The sequence below is a fragment of the Bombyx mori genome, chromosome 15 (genome assembly GCF_030269925.1).
Source record: "Bombyx mori chromosome 15, ASM3026992v2".
In the NCBI taxonomy this organism is placed as follows: domain Eukaryota; kingdom Metazoa; phylum Arthropoda; class Insecta; order Lepidoptera; family Bombycidae; genus Bombyx; species Bombyx mori.
In genome coordinates, this window is record NC_085121.1 from 17,678,799 (window position 1) to 17,696,645 (window position 17,847).

At 37.0% G+C, this 17,847-nt stretch overlaps 1 protein-coding gene across 1 annotated transcript in view; it reads left to right on the plus strand.

Moving 5' to 3' along the window:
- Window positions 1-17,847, plus strand: part of LOC101739442 (neuroligin-4, X-linked) — a 128,491-nt gene that overhangs the window by 62,198 nt on the left and 48,446 nt on the right. Inside the window, exon 3 of the mRNA XM_021346840.3 lies at window positions 9,064-9,216. Within this exon, the coding sequence (XP_021202515.2) occupies window positions 9,064-9,216 (153 nt within the window). The remainder of the gene's footprint in view (window positions 1-9,063; window positions 9,217-17,847) is intronic.

Consider the following 17,847-nt stretch of genomic DNA (forward strand, 5'->3'; position numbering starts at 1 on the left):
ATTCAGGTAACCTTGATACTACTGATTTGAAAGTTTCTACGGCAATTCTGAAAATTGATAGAATGATTCTGGTGTAGAGCAATGTGGCATGATGAGACAGTCTTTGTACTGTAAAACTGAAACTTAGAACTCATTTCTCAAGACAGATGGCAAAATTTACGTTTTTGGCTCCGGTAAGCACTTAACACTACGTGGACAGTGAAATTGTCCACCCATTTTTGTAAAAAAAAAAGTTTGACACACGAGTAATTATAACAGATGTATGCACTGCGGATACTATTTTGCTATAGTTACTACAAAGCGTGCACCAAGAATTAAAAGGTTCAATTTGAAGAACCAGTCAACTTTATATCTCAAGTTCTTCTCAGAATTATGACTCTTTTCGAAACTAGTCATAAAGTGTACTTCACAGCATTCAGCAAGGGTACGGACTATGTTTGAATCATTGATATTTCTTTATTTCCTTTCTACCCTTCAATATAATTATCTGCTCTAAGGATATTTAAAGAAATCAAAATCCTTACATGAAAACTAAGTGTATGCTAAGATTTAAGCTTTTAGCACATTCAAATAAAAACCTCGTCACTGATTCATATCGACTATAGACCTCAAATATAAATACTAAAATCTGAAGTACGACAGATATTAGCAGCAATATTCAATTAAATTATTTCACTATACGAGGACACATTTCTCGGAGTTGTATAGAATGTAATGATAACGACGTCTACAATATTCGTCACAAATAGATCCAATAGGTTTTACATTAAAGGCGATCCAACGCAATCAATCACACGCTATTTTCTACTAGAGCTTTTCTGATATTCAAGCAAAACTAGGCCTTAACGTTTTGAGCATAAGATATTCGTTTAACAAATTAGGTTAAATAGAAATGGAACGCTTATTGTGCCAGCCTGTTTTTCCACAACGGTTATTGCTTTGTTTGTGCGTAATGGAGATATGTTATTGATGGATATTTACATGCGTTGAAATGTAAACGGGCTTCCTGAGCAATTCGGTTCGTAATCCGTCTTGTATAATTTCATATGTACCTACACATTATGTATGTATGTATTCGCTTGTAGTGGGGCTATTCTACCTTCTCGCGGACGGGTAAGTGAGCTCACTGGCTCAACCTGAGAGAACAGCAAGAGTCGTGCTTCGCAGAATCTACCACCCGATCGGAAACGCGACCCACTGAGAAGATCCGGCGAAAAACTCAGTGGGCTGTGTCTATGGGTTAATTTACTCATCGAGCCCTTCGTAGCAAGCGACGGGCTCGGCGAGGACGGTGACCAGTACTTGAGGTACCTAAAAGCACCGTTAATGGATCGGGAGGATCCGTAATGACTTTCTTAGGGCAACGTCGACTGTTTACCACTCAGTCCACAGAATCGGGTATGAGCTGTGTCTATGGGTTAGTTTGCTCGTCGAACTTTTCGTCGTAATTGACGAGTTCGACAAGGACGGCGGTGGTTGATGCTTGAAGAGGCTAAAAGCACCAAGACCCGATCAGGGGGATCCCATAAGACATGTTTCGGGCGACGGTGGCTTTGTGTTTCCACTTTGCCTGGGTTGGATATGGTTCACCCGCCTTGCTGTGCAGGTCACTACCTCTTTGGTGGTATTTCTCACGGAGCCTGCTGGTATCACAACATTAATGGCGCCACTCACCTTGAGGCATCAGGTCGACATCTCAAAAGTACGTTATTCTTCTACACTTGCACCTGATCTGAGCCCTCAATGCGCATCCGAACATCTTGCCACAGGCTAGCTGGACTCTTGCTGCATTTCACATCTAATTAGTAAAAGGCATTAAGGGATCGCTCCCTGTGCCAAAACGGAAACCAACTATTAACCTAAAGTAAACAATATTGACGTACTAAACTGAACATAACCGTTTCCTTGGTTTTAGTTATTTCGAATTTTATGAACCGACAATCGTAAAGCGCAGACCCCCCCTACCCTTTCCTCTACCCGCTTCCTCTCGAGATTCAAGCTCGTAGTTTCCGCGTGACGTCAGTTTTTTAATTCAGCCGATGCATTCTGTAAACGAAAGAGGTATGGTTGTTAAGCTTGTTTATCGCCTACAAAAGAAATAACAACCCGCTCCTGGGTCAAAACATAATTTATTACAATAAAATCACGTGGCCTGTTTTAAATTTAAACTTGAAAAGTTTGAATATAAAAAGTGCTTTTATACCGAATTTACTCATATTTTCTTCGCGAGTCCTAGACGTAATTCAATTTACTTTTACGGCTTATTGTCATGTTTTTTGTTGTCATTACGAGTATATTATTTCTGACGTTCTTCTACTGGTGGTAGGACCTCTTGTGAGTCCGCGCGGGTAGGTACCACCGCCTTGCCTATTTCTGCCGTGAAGCAGTAATGCTTTTCGGTTTGAAGGGTGGGCCAGCCGTTGTAACTATACTTGAGACCTTAGAACTTATATCTCAAGGTAGGTGGCGCATTTACGTTGTAAATGTCTATGGGCTCCTGTTACCACTTAACACCAGGTGGGCTGTGAGCTCGTCCACCCATCTAATCAATAAAAAAAATCCTTTGTAGTTTTTTTGGTAACGGGCGACTGTCGTCCTTTAAGTGTAGTTTAATATGATAGCAATGACAGTGATTGCTGAAATCATGGTTTTTTTCTTAATTTTTTCCTCTTTAGGGATGAGTATCCGATTAGACATCACCATCCTGCCATATTTCTACTGTCAAATATTCCGATTTGAAGGGTGGAATATTTGTTAAAAGTTATGTGACACTGCTGATGCTATACGCGCATTAATGTATGTGTCTAACCGTTCAACACTGGATAGCCCGTAAGTTAGTAATTTGTAAAAAAAGTTCAATAAATGCATATCGTCAGGAAAACTTTTTTTCAAACTTTGTTTGCTTGTGAGTTTAAATTTAAGAACAATTCTATTTATAAGTTTAGTAGTATTAAAAAACAAGGGAGAGCTTGATTGATTCATGTTATTTGATCCGTGAGTGGTTCCTTAGCGTGGCTCTACCTTGGAAGTCAATAAAAATTCAGGCCACGTTGAGCAACCGAATAAGCTCTATAAAAATTTGTTTAACTTAATACAACGAATATTACTTAGCTTTTATTTCAACAGCTTTATATTTCAGAACTCAACAAAGCATTATTATTCCTAAGAGAGCTTTTTATCGGAAAGCTCTAGTACTACGGTCGGCGGGGAAAAAATAGCCCTTAATGTTTTGTGATTTTTGTGCGTACATCAATAAATTGTTCAGAACTTTTGAAAGGACTTTTCTTGATGTTTACTCGGCGCCATGTTTTTTTATATAATACATAATATACATTTCGTTTGGATGTATTTATTTGTCTTTTGTTGATATTGGAAAGACTCGTTTACGACTTCAAATGAGAAAAAATGATAACTTAAAAAAATACCTAAAATAAACAAATAAATTCGTGGTCGTCGTGGCCTAACGGATAAGACGTCCGGTGCATTCGTGTTGAAGCGATGCACCGGTGTTCGAATCCCGCAGGCGGGTACCAATTTTTCTAATGAAATACGTACTCAACAAATGTTCACGATTGACTTGCACGGTGAAGGAATAACATCGTGTAATAAAAATGAAACCCGCAAAATTATAATTTGCGTAATTACTGGTGGTAGGACCTCTTGTGAGTCCGTAGGGGTAGGTACCACCGCCCCGCCTATTTCTGCCGTGAAGCAGTAATGCGTTTCGGTTTGAAGGGTGGGGCAGCCGTTGTGACTATACTGAGACCTTAGAACTATATCTCAAGGTGTGTGGCGCATTTACGTTGTAGATGTCTATGGGCTCCAGTAACCACTTAACATCAAGTGGGCTGTGAGCTCGTCCACACAGCTAAGGAATAAAAAAAAAAAAAAACGGTTATTTAGTATAGATTTTTTTTTTTTGCGTAAGTACTTCGTAAAGTATCTGATGATAAAGTCTTGATATTGTGTTTAAGTATGACGACAATCACAATTTCCGTCGCTTGGTAGCTGTGCGTCTCTCATGGACGGATTGTAAAGCTGTTATAAGTTCCAGCTAAGACTACGACCTCATGTCTTAAGGCGATGGTTGGTTGGTCCTGGTAACTACTTCAAACCCAAAGCACCATGAGCTTGTCCATTACTAAAAAGATCGCTCTTACACCACTATATTTTCTCTGAGCACATTTAGTGTTAGCAATACGTGAGCCCGTTTTAAAAAAAATCCCACGTACACCGGCTGAAATTATCATACTTCACAGTAACATTTCGACAGTTTATGACTTTGTTGTACCGTCCCTAAAGTTTACCGTTTGTCAAATTCGGTAGCGTTTTGTCATACGTCATAAAACAGAGGTTGTGCCACGTAGAGACAGCTCATAAACGTGAGTCTGCCACCGCCTTCATTACGTTCTGATTTGCAAGATAGCTGCGGACTATCCCGGGACCCTGTTTACTGAGCTTTACGACTGGCCATTGTTTATTACGCTTTCTGATAGTCGTTTTGTTCGTTTCACGTCATTTCCTTCAAACATATCAAGAGAACGATATAGATACGATTTTAGTTACCGTAATGCATACTTATTAAATAAATAGTAAGATAATAGAATAGTAATTCTAAATATATCCGAGACAGAGACTGGTGGGTAAATATCATGAGATAACATGTTTTTTTTTTTTTTTATTGCTTAGATGGATGTACGAGCTCACAGCCCACCTGGTGTTAAGTGGTTACTGGAGCCCATAGACATCTACGACGTAAATGCGCCACCGACCTTGAGATATAAGTTCTAAGGTCTCAAATATAGTTACAATGGCTGCCTCACCCTTCAAACCCAAACGCATTACTGATTCACGGCAGAAATAGGCAGGGCAGTACCTACCCACACGGATTCACAAGAGGTCCTACCACCAGTAATATTACTTTAAATACCTACGCTTTTAGATATGCGATTAGCTTAAAGCCAGTCATCTTCCATTCCATAAGTTATGTAAGCTCTTATGAACATAGTCTAAGGGTCAAAAGTGAGAAAATCTGCAGAGTCTGCAAAGATTAGCTTTTTATTAACCTGCACAAAGCAATAGTTAAAATGAATCACAAGAGATCCTACCACCAGTAAAATGAACCACATGAACCTCCGTCTTGATATATGCATGTGTAGTGTTCACTAACGCGGCCCGTACACACATTAACTCTCTCCAGGTCATCCAATCCCGTTTCTAGCCGTCGAAGCATCGTGAAACGTGAGGAACATCGACCTTCATGACGATTTCAATTTAGAAACAATACCTAAATATCTTACGTTGGTAGAGTCTGCGAAGCACTGCTCTTGTTAGGGCTAGTGTTGGCAAACTCTCTCAGGTTGAGCCCATCCGGGCATAGCTAGAATAGCCACTTAGGCTACCTCCGAATAGGTAGGGGAAAAAAATAGAGATAAAGGTCTATTTCTGCCGTGAAGCAGTAATGGGTTTCAGTTTGAAGGGCGGGACAGCCGTTGTACTGTGGGCGACGGCATTTACGTTTCAGATGTCTATGTGCTCCGGTTACCACTTAACACTAGGTGGGCCGTGAGCTCGTCCACCCATCTAAGCTATAAAAAAACATGAACAAGAAGTATCAAGAATTCGACCAGCTCATCCAGCATTCGAAAATTACGAACACTTTATGCAATTAATTATACATATATGTAATTATTTCACAATTGAAGCCTAATCTCGTATCAAATGAGGCAAGCATACACTAGTTCAATACTAGATCCGATATTACTTATTTTATGTACCGAATGCGTAGAAATGACTCATGAGGATATAACATCCAGAAAAGTTCAATGAACGAATAACTGAAACAAGATATTGTGTTAATCGAACCCATAAAAACATTAACATAAAAACGAAAAAGGCTCTTGTCCTTTCCGCACAATGTAATTTTTCATAACAACGTTTTTTTCTTCTTGTACAAAATTGTCAGTTTCCTATCTTCCGTACAAAATGTCGGACACAAACTTGATTTATCCTTTTCTTTCCGATCCATCATTGCTGAGATAAGACGAATAAGGCGTTATATAGTAACGCGGTGCCAGCGTACTTGAGTCCCTTAATTTGAGTCAATTTTTTTGATATTACGACTGACTTAAAAAAAAAAATATTTAATCTATAATTGAAAGGAGGAAGTGTTGACAAATTTACCTAATAAATAACAAATAGAGAGTCCAACCCAATTTAGTAAATTTTTACTTTAAGGCGACTTATGAGCTATAATTAAAATATTGTAAAAAATTTAGTATTAAACCCGCAAAGTTTACAATTTGCGTATTATTGGCGGTAGAGTGCCTTTGAGCCTGCACGGGTAGGTAGGTACTACCGCTCTGCCTATTTCTGCCTTGAGTGAAGTAGTAATGCGTTTCAGTTTGTAGCGTGAGTAAGTGGCAGTACAACAAAACTGAGACTTAGAATTTGAATTTCAAGGTGGCGGCATTAATTTCAGAGACTCAGAATCATACCATAGAGTACTATTAACCTTAGTAAACCATCGGTTATATTATTTACAAAATCAATATTGGCTCTTTCATTGATACTTTCTCTATTTTAAATAACAGCTTTATCTCTCAAAGTACGACATTTGAAAAATAAATCTACGATCTGCTTGACTCGGGGAGCTCGTTCAATTTTTCCCATCCCTATTCGAAGTGGGGTAGATATCTCGCAAACTCGGCCGAACGCGATAGACAACCATTCTCTTTTCGACTTTGAATTTCAATGTGATTGTCAAAGTTTCACCGTTTTTATCAAGTCTCTCCAATGACATAGTAAAAATGTATGTTTTGTCGGAACCTTTTTTTCATGGAACGAGATTTATATGTAGGAAGATTATGGGATTCCAAAAAATGTTGACTAGATTTCATAAAGATATTCTATGCCATGAATTGTGCTCTACACTGCGTGCTGTGTGGATTAAAGTTGCTTAAAATTGTTTCCATCAGTAATGCCTCCTATAACAAAAAGGCTTTGATAACTAATAACAGTACTTAGCTTTTGAATATCATGTAGCTAAAGAGTAAAAATACAAACAGGTTGTCGTACAAGGTTCAGGTAAAGTCCAATATCAAATACAAGTAACTGACCCTCAAATAGCCTCATTGAATTCACACAACTGGCAATAGATAGCGTTACAAATAGTAATAACGCAGTGACTATACAGCTTCTAAGCGCAGTAACATAAGGTTATTCGGGAGAAGTAATACCTATACGTTATTTTTATGACCGTATTGGAAATAATAAAAGAGGGAACAAACTGTACTGTGAGTTAGTGGTCACTGTAGGGGTGGCACTTTACGCAGAGCTTTTTAGAGCTTCTACCTCTACGTGGAGGCCTCGTGGGATCTCGCTTGCTCTTAAACAATAAATATTTCTTTAAGTACTTTTCATTGGACCTGAAGGAACATCAACAAATTGATTCATATAGTATAAAAACTAAAATATAACTAAAAATAGAGTAAAACTTCCATGGTTCAATACTGATGTTGGAGGAAACTATAGAGTTAAGGGTTGGAACCTTCTTCTTTTAGTTGATAAGTTTATTATTTATTTTGAGGAAGTCAATTTTGCTATTTGATATATTATTATAGCTTTTGAAATGTTAGACTTTACAACAGGGCAAAGATAGACTTCGCGTCTAGTCAATGACTAATGCGCTTCAGACCAAATGCTTGGCCCTACTTGAAATAGTGGTATCGTCTCTAAAAATCCGAAGGTAAAACTGCTTAGATTGCTTATAATCAATAGGGTACCGGATATATTCAAGGAAAGTGACCTAGATATTTTTTTAGGAAATCCCTATATCTCCTTTTATTGTTACACTATCTGCTCCGGAACAAATTTCCCTTACACGGCCTAAGAGTCGGCACGTTTTCAGACAGACACCTTTTATATTATATACCTTCAACCTTTATTAGTACAAACTAGCAGATACCCACAAGTTGACCTATCATGAGCATTGATTCATAAGTGATTCCTCTTAGGTAATCAAGTTTTTTTTTAGACTAAAATTTAAGATTCCTTTTACCTATACCGCTGCCATTATAACCATAATTACTAATGGAGCCGCTACCACTCCGTCGATTAGATCATTAACTCTTCGGTTCATATGTAAAATGATTTAATTATGATTTTATTTTATACATAGTAGACATCCCTGTGCTAAGGGGCGAATGCGTGAATTTGCTGAAAGTAACCTAGTTAGCCCTACTTTTGCTTTGAAGGCACTTCGGTAAAGTTTCCTTTTATGTATGTTTGATTTTTACAAAGTAAATCCTAGTTCACGGGTACTAAATAAAAATATCGTATTTATGTCTCAATTTACTACCCCCATGTTTTTCAGGAGAATCAGGGGAGAAAATATCATAAAGCTGAAAAATGTACCCCTGGTATTTTTCAGACTTTAACATTGTAGAAGCGCAGCTAGCTTTAGATTAGCTTAATTAACAGAACAAATAAAGTTAAAGGCCAAAATAGCGTCTCTACCCATACATTTTTTTTGATTCTTCAAAGCTTTTTAATTTAATTTTGTTTCTACAAAATAGACATTAACAATTTATCCAATGTCATCAAATCCAAAAGTATTAAGGCTAGTTAAGTAGTGATAGTTTATATTTCTTTACAGTTACAATATGTATATCTTACAGTATTGCCTTCTTTTTTGTTCGTAACGTCACTAGACTATAAAATATTTAAATAAAGTGTTTCTCCCTCACCTTCTCGAGATAAATTGTTAAGAACAAAACAAAATAGACAGTGTAATAAATAAAATGAATTTAAATCTAAAGTTATTAATGATTACGGTCGAAAGTTTACTGACAGTAATCAACAATTCTTGGACTGATGAACTTTAACTGTGCTTTATACTTTGACGAATTGGAGATGTAATTTCATACAGCTTTCCTGCCTTTCCCTTTCAAAGTTACCGAGGTCCAGTTATTGACTAGTGCCAGGCTTTTTATCTGTACCCAAAATACTATTATAGCTTAAAAGCATCACGTTGCAAAACTAAAACCCTGTCTTCTTCAGCAGGTGTACGAGATGCTGTAGCCCGATATCCAGTGTTGGTCTTCGTCCACGGGGAGAGTTACGAGTGGAGTTCTGGAAACCCCTACGATGGGACAGTGTTGGCTTCTCACGCGGGACTAGTTGTGGTCACAATTAACTACAGACTTGGGATTTTGGGTAAGTTTTTTTACTTCGAATGAATCACACCTGTACTTGATTTTCTGGCGTATATTTTTTCAGCTCAGAAGACTTTTCAATATTACTGAAAACGTGACTGAAAATGTCATCATCACTTACGAAAGCATTTAAGGCAATATTGTGATATCTATGGTATGATTTATCACACTGCTCCGTTTCGTCACAACTTAAATCTTATCTATGACGCTAGTCAGGTAATTTGGTTGGTCTGTTGGCCATTTCTTTCAATTATTTGGCGCCTTGCAATTACAGATAATTATCTAATCATTGTCACAAACAACCGCTTAGACCAATTTGTCAATTCCTCTTCACTCCTAAAGGAGGAAAGGACTAACTTTGACAATAATATGATTGCTGTCTCCCATTTTGAGATATAATAACGAAGTCTGAATTGTATTACAAACCGGCTACCCTTGTATAAAGAAATACCTAGAAGAACTAGGCAAGATGTTGGTACGTTTGGAACTAGCTATCATATATCACATTTTCAAGGTAAGTTTTGCATACATACAAGCTCTGAACAATAACATTCGGGTCGTTGGTACTACTGAGAAATTTCACCCGCTCCGTCGAAAATTTTCCCTTATACCTCCAAAGGACGTATGTTCACAATTTCAGAAAAAACCAAATGGATTGTTAGTTTGGAATTTATAATTAAATTCTATTTTCATTTTCTTTTTCTTGTAACTGTCGTCAAGACATTTTCCGAATCACTATCAAATTTAAGACAGCAATTGTTCCTCAGGTCGCGACGAGCCCATTTCTCGTATTTCAAGGCTTGATCTAGATTCTATTGAGGTTAAACCGAAAGCGTTGGAATGAATTGAAAACGCTACAAAACCAGCGACTTATCGGATCAGTGGTTTGGAAATTCAACGGGATTAAATAAAGACCGGTTTATAAATCTTCATATAAATTTCTTTAATAAATTCTAAGCTTAAGGTGTTAAAAGAGAGGGTGCGAACAATAATTTGAATTACGCAAGACGTTGCGTTTGGATAGGGCGTAGAGGAACCCATTTAAATTGGTATTCAGTCTATTTCGAGCAAAATGAACATACGATTTTAAAACTACAATGATCGCTTTTTCTTTTTAATTCGCAACAACGGAAGAGCTGCCCATTCCCCATTGTAAAATTTGAAGAATGACAAACGGAAGATGGTCCGCCGAACGGGACTTTTTGCTCGGTAGACCGACAGTTGTGGTACGGAATTTATGACTACACAATACATAATATTTATTTAATGATATTATGCAAGATTCTCTTGAAATGTACAGTTGGAATGGTGGGGCAGCCGTTGTAACTATTCTGAGACCTTAGAACTTATATCTCAAGGCGGGTGGCGTATTTACGTTGTAGTTGTCTATGGGCTCCAATGACCACTTAACACCAGGTGGGTTGTGAGCTCGTCAACCCATCTAAGCCATAAAAAAAGAGTGATTCAGGTTTTCCGCTGAATTATTTCTTTTTGTGACAGTTACAGCCACATCTGACTATCGCCTGCCACTTTGGGACATAAGGTCGCAGCCCTCATCACAATGCGATCCGCATAAATTTTTCTTCGAACTAATAATAAAATTAAGCAAATTACGCCACAGTTCTTCAACTTATTTTAGATTAAATAAGTTTAGTTAGGAACTTGTTCTTTTCAGAAATATCTAAAAGTCTAACAATATTAGAAAGGAGTTGATCAACAAAACCAATTTATCTCGAGTTAAATTTTGAAACGAAATTGCATTAAAACGTAACCGGCATCCTGACGAATCGTTGGAATTACTTTAAGCAAAATTTATCATAAAATATATTAAAACGTTCGCTGAACTTTGTAACAATTCGAAATTAAGGATTAATTCTAAGGGATGTACTCGTTACGGCTATCGGAATATTCATGAATCGACGATCATTCAATTTTGTCCTATTACCTTATAATGGAACTTGAATTAGAATCTTATACATCAAAGAATATGTGTTAATATTGCTTGTTCCGTTTTACTCTATATACTATATTGTATTAAGAAAGGTAGTTTGATCAGATCTGATCTGGTAACAGTAATCGAACGATAAGTCGGCTTAGAACCTCTAGCACTTCAGAGCAACTTTGATAATCTTAGCTTTTCATACCAATTAATCCTTGGTGAGTGCTTCACGTCCCACTAGAGTAGAGTTCATTGCAACTTCTCAGAACAACAGTACTCATCCGTCCCTACGGATACCTCCGATCCACTATTATTAGGCATAACTAGCACTAGAAGCAGGCTTAAAGACCCTGGTAACCGTACTCGTTGAACTCGGCAAAGATTTGACGTGCAGCCTGACCCATATATCATCCCGCTGAGTTTCTCGCCGGATCTTATCAGCGGATTGCGATACTGATCCGATAGTAGATTCATTCCTGAAGTAGCTGCCATTGAGCCTCCTGGCAGAGCCCATGCTCGCCGACCTGTCCTGGTGAAAATGGAATGGATTCACTTCATTCCTAAAAAAAAGTACTCATCCACTTTGCGTACAAATATGGTTTTTGTCCCGCATCATTCGGTTCAGGAATGGATTGTCCTCCACGGTATTTTGTTCCACTTTAATTGAGCCCTTGACAATGTTAATAGGTGACGGCAAGCCCTCAGGCTGGGGGTATACTAGTCTAATTTTGAAGGCAATAAATAAAAAAGGCGTTTTCAAACAATCTATAAAATCCCTACTGAATTAGTCCAAAAGTTAATTCAAACATTTAGTAAGCTATAGTTTGGTGCGAAAACGATTGATGACAGAATAAAATAATGAATGAATGATGAATGATTTATTTTATTTCAGACAACAATAAGTCCATATGTGTACATAGTATCATTGAAATATACTTAAAATTAGCAAAACCAATCAAATAAAAAATATACATTTATTAAAAGTAGCTATCAGTGGAATACATTTCAAATATTCCATTCCACTGATACCTACTTCGAACCAACCATTATTATTACTAATATTATTTAGTCCGCAAGTGAACCATGGTACAATGGTTCAAGTACCGACAGTCATAACGGTCTGTTAATGCCTTCAGGATGCTGTTAGGGCTGACCCGGACCCGGCCAATCAGGGATGTGCATCTTTTCCGCATGGTCGTAAAGAAACAGTCGACTCGTGCCTCGGCGAACATTCCCGACGCGCTACAGAACCGAGGCAGCCCCAACAACACCCTGAACGCATTGTTGTATTGGACGCGTAAGGCGCTGTACTGTTTTTGACCCACAGGCTGCACGTATAGAAGGACGTACAAAACGCTCTAAATAGAGTGATTTTGACATCCCGCGAACATCGAGCGAACCTGCGGGCAATCATATTAGCTCTTACAGACAGCGCTCTCCGCTCCCGCTCAATGTCTGTATCATCCCTCAGGTCAGAGGTCAAAATAATGTATTACGACTTTGTAGAACACATTATTAATTACAAAAAAGTGTTGGGAATGTCTAACTATTATAGTTATGCCGTAATAAGTGTTCTTTTATTTAAAAAAATAAAACAACGTCAAATATCTTTGAAATTTTTGTTAAAGACCCGAGCGGAGCCGGATCGAGCCGTTTGTATTAAATAAATCACGAACAATAGCGACTTAGCTATTACACTGAAGAAATCAGATAAAAATCAAGTCCAGTCCTAGTATTTTTTATAGTTTTAGCCAATCACTCCGTAGATTCTCGCGTTAGTTTTACGAAGTCATAAACAAGATATCACGGGAATTGTACATAATTTCAATTTTTGTAAACTAAAGTGAGCAAAACCATGAAAATAATGTCAGTAAAGTGCTATCAATTCGTGGCTAGTGTTTCGCGTAACGCTTGTCCAGAATTTGACGCTCATTTACAAATGACAACACATATTATGAAGTATATAACTATGTAGTTACATACATTTTTGTTTCACGATTTTGTTCTCTTATACAGAACATTCATTAATACATTTAAATATACCTACATGTGCGTAAAAACTATGTACCAATCATAGGACTTGAGTCCCGGAATAGTCGCATCACTAAAAATGAGTATACCGGGCATCTTGCTCATTAGGTCATAAACGCCTAACTGGTTATAAGGGAACCGTTTTGAAGTCAAAGCGGATACATAGTATATCATTGATATTTAAATGTAAATTAACATCAAGTTACAAGGCAACATGGTTTTAGGAAGTACATAATATTATTATTTACATTAAAAAATATTCGCAAACGAAAGAAAAGATGCTAAATCCCAGACGAGGTCATGTTAATGACCTCATGCGTCCAATGACATTTAACTGTTACCGGGCGTTTACAAGCAGTAAATGGCTTTAACGATCTTCAATATCTAATTTGAGTAGTAACAAGTAAGAAGATAAATGAAGATTGCACAGAAGATATCACCCACCATGTATACCCGTATATAAAAAGTATTCAAGATACATAAAAAGTGACCTCTGCTACTTTAAATAGAAAAACTCTAATTGAAGCTCAAGAACTTTAATAAAATTAGTTTACGAAAAAATTTGACAACTTGAAAATTGTACCTTTAATCAGTTATATTTCGCTTTGCCATTCTATTTAAATTTAAAAGGCTTTAGAATTCATGTTATAATAAAACTAAATTACTTTGTTAGTTCTTTCTTTTGGGTTCCAAATTACTTTTTCATATTTCTGTGTGTTCCTTTGACCTTTTGACAATTGATTCGAGGAGTGATTTCTCATTAGCTTCGCATACCGATAACATAAATCAATGCCTTCATGATTTAATGGCGTTCGTAATAATTGAATAAAATGCTACTTAGGGCGAAGTTCAAGGGTGTTGGCTCCAATCTCGACGGTCTATGCTGGAGGCCTGGTTTCGCCGGTATCTTTGGAGTAGGGCGCCTGATCTTTCTTCAATCGCCGTCTCAACTTCCGTTTAACATATATGCTCATCAACCACGGTTGCTTCACACGGTAAATGCCCTAAGTCGTCGAGAGGGAGTCGCGTATCAGGCTGCACTTTTGGGCATGGTAACCTCTCCTACGCAACCTGGGTTCTGTCTTCGGAAGTCATGATGGCCTAAAGAATAAGACGCCGGATGTATTCGTATCGAGCGATGTAACCGGTGCTGGGATCCGGCAGACAGATACCAATTATTCCAACGAAATACGTACTTAATACATGTTCAATGTCTTCCACAATGAAGGGATAACGTCGTATGGTAAAAATGAAGCCAGCATAAAGTATTAGAATTATTGGTGTTCGGGCATCTTGGAAGCCTGTACGGATAGGTAGTACCACCCTGCCTATTTCTGCCACAAAGCATGATGCATTTCGATTTAAAACTGCAATTTCTCGTGCATAGCACATGTCTCAAGGACACGTCCGGTGAAGTTAGCATTGCCCCTCGGTCTCAAGGTGGGTCGCGGAATTGGTCTTGTTGATGTGTATAGGCTGTGGTAATTACTTAACACCAGGTGGGCCGTGAGTTCGTCTATCCAGCTGAGTATTAAAAAAATGTTCGGACGAGATTACGGTTAGTCGTTTAGCGGGTGACCCCTATTACCTTGGCAGTTCCATATAAAGCTCGTAACTCTTCAGCATTGCAAGCAATTAAAAAAATGTTTTTTTTTTTAATTATTACAGGCAAAGAACCATTTTTTTTGAGAAGTACGCCTATACTGCTTTTTACGATTAGCTTCCATGATGAAACAATAACTATTTTAACCGAATATTTATGGACTCGAAAAACAAAATTGAAGTCACATTTGATGTAAGATTAGCCGCCTACTATTAATACTTAAATTACTAGAACACACAAATGTCACGTGGCAGAAATTGTGAGGAAGGTGATAAAAACCCGACCGGGCTCAGAATATGCTGAGCAATAGGTTTTTTAACAGGCTGAATAGTTTTCTCATATATTTTTTTACCAAAAAAAAACAGCTAATTTCCGGAAATAGATCTTTTATAGTAACGAAAACGAAGTTGACATACTTCCTGCATCCACGCTGCGGATGACAAGGGAACAAAAAGGGCTTTGACGCATAGTTTTCGAATTTTCACTCTACCGCGGCCCGAACCTTTGTTTGTGTAGGAAACGACAATTTGAAGTATTTCTAAACCCTCAACCTTTGAAGACTTGGAGTTAGAATGCAGTTAGTGTTAAAATCTATGGTATTTTAAAGAGAAACCGAAAATGTTTGTCTTTTGGCAAAATGAAATGACAGTTTTTTTCTCTACTAAAAGTACACGAAGTTAGGGCCTACATGGTATTAAGTGGATACTAGAGCTGCAGAAGAGAAGTTGTTCGTAAAATGATTTCAGGTAATTCGCTTCTTAGGAAAATCGGGACAAGCCTGCGGGATTGCAGTGCGAATGTCTTATCGTTGAGGCCAAATCCACTGGGGTACATAAGCTACCATCATAGTAATCCATTTCTACTTGAGAGCGATAACTTGACCTTTTTATCATTTCAATACAGTGAACTTATTAAAGAAATTCAAACCCAAATAAGATCGGAAATTAAAGGAAAGCCTAAGCTAGCGACATTCCTCCGGAGTTTTCCAGAAATTCATCATTGAATATTCATATTACGTATTTAATCTGTTAGGAGACATTACAATGCCATTCGTTTCTCAGCATTATTAAATGCGTATTTAAATCATTATTATTGTTATGAGAGGTCTATGTTCAGCAGTAGACAGTGAACAGGCTGATAATATGATGACGATAACAATTATTGTTATGCTTAGGTATGATCTTTTGAGTACCAAGTATACCTCTTATTAGAGGTAATGCAAAGTGAGTATAAACGGGAATGGAGAAATTATGTTTTCGTCACTTATAAGTAATAAAATGTTTGGTTTATTTCCATATAATATATTTGTAACTACAGAGCGAAGATAAAACCAACAAAAAGTTTATTTAAAAATACTTACAAATGATTTTGTAGGCAAATTTTACGGAACAATAATGATTACTATTATTTTCGTAGAAATAGGTTACCGACCTCCACAATATGAAAAGTATTTAATTTTATCGACAACGTATATAAATTATAATTCGTAAAATATGACCCTGTAACTCAACTATTGGGTATTTAAAATCCTTTTTTTGTTTGAGACCTTGAACCGTTACTCCTTAATAATAGTCCAGTTTTCACCTAAACCATCATTTCCACCCTGTGAACGCCCTAAAAATAAAATAGCCAATGGATCTTGTATAGATAATAACTAATTTATTTGCCTATTCAATCAATATCCTCCTCAATATAATATACGCGCAGTCCTTACCTTATAACTTTAATTTGTCTCGGGCATTGGCCGTATGGCGTGTTATCTATTCGCACGGGTCCACCGAGAAGCCAATTTCTGCCGAGGAACATAACGAGATATTGTTTGAATAGAATAGTCGTTATTTCAATGAAATTTGGGGGTTTAACTTAATGACAGGGGGAAAGGGTGAGAACTAACATTGATGTTCGTAGGCGGCAAGTTCTTCTGCCTATAAAAGCTAATAAATTGAAATTTTGTGTAAATTTCTACAAATATCCGAGCAAGACAAAATGTAGCTGATTACATCTAAACAAAGAGACTTCAAAGATTTTCTTTGTCGAACTTTTAATTGTACAGTGTACATCTGGAATCATATTGTTCTGTAATTAAGAATTTACAAGAAAAAAATTGAAATACAAAGTTACTCCAGGATCGAATCCTCCGACCCATGTCAAAAGGGTATTTATAACGTATCAGTTCCCCGAACGAATTGGGCCATTTTTTACCCATTATTCTGTTTCAATATTATTTAATTTATCTTTGTCATTCTTATAATTTGAAATGTACCCTAAATTTTATCAACGACCATGTTAAATTATTGTTTTCGTAAGCATTATTTATAATGGCCTTTCGTGTTTTACGAAATGATCGAAAAACTAAAACCATCACCGTGAATGTTATACTGCCAGTTACAAACAAATAATTGAATATAACCCAAGCCCTATTCTAAGAAATTCCATTTTTATTCACAAATAACAAGGTCCCTTCGAAAATTCAACGTATCATTCGCATAGCTCCAAATTATAATATCGTTACCCGATACTATTATGCTAATTTAACTGTTACTTCACCGTTATATCTTGTTAACGGAATGTCGATTCGTTGTACACAATGTCGTCTCGAGGAGGATTAATTTAAGCTATTTATGGCAAAGGTGCGCTCAGTTCAATTAGGTTAACTGATGTAGATATAGCGATATTAGCTTACTGATTTTAGGACGTTACAGCCTTACCCGAAAATTAAGTTGAACATCTGAATGTTCTAGAATGACAATTATTTGTCCATACATGTTGGACGATGGTACTGTGACAGAAACTTCATCATCAATACCAGTACCTTCAGATAAATATACAAAAATTTCTTATTATTCATAAATGAGCTAGATAAACATCAGTCTCTGTTTTTAACATGTAAGACTAAGTATTTAGTTTCGGTATTCTGTCCTACGTGGATCCTAAGATACACATCATTAATTTTAAGTGACTATGTAAGTCAAAGAACATTAACTATAAATTGCATGCCCAATCCATGCCTTCTCAAGGTACTGAAACTAGATATTACATATTTATAGAAGATGTAGCAT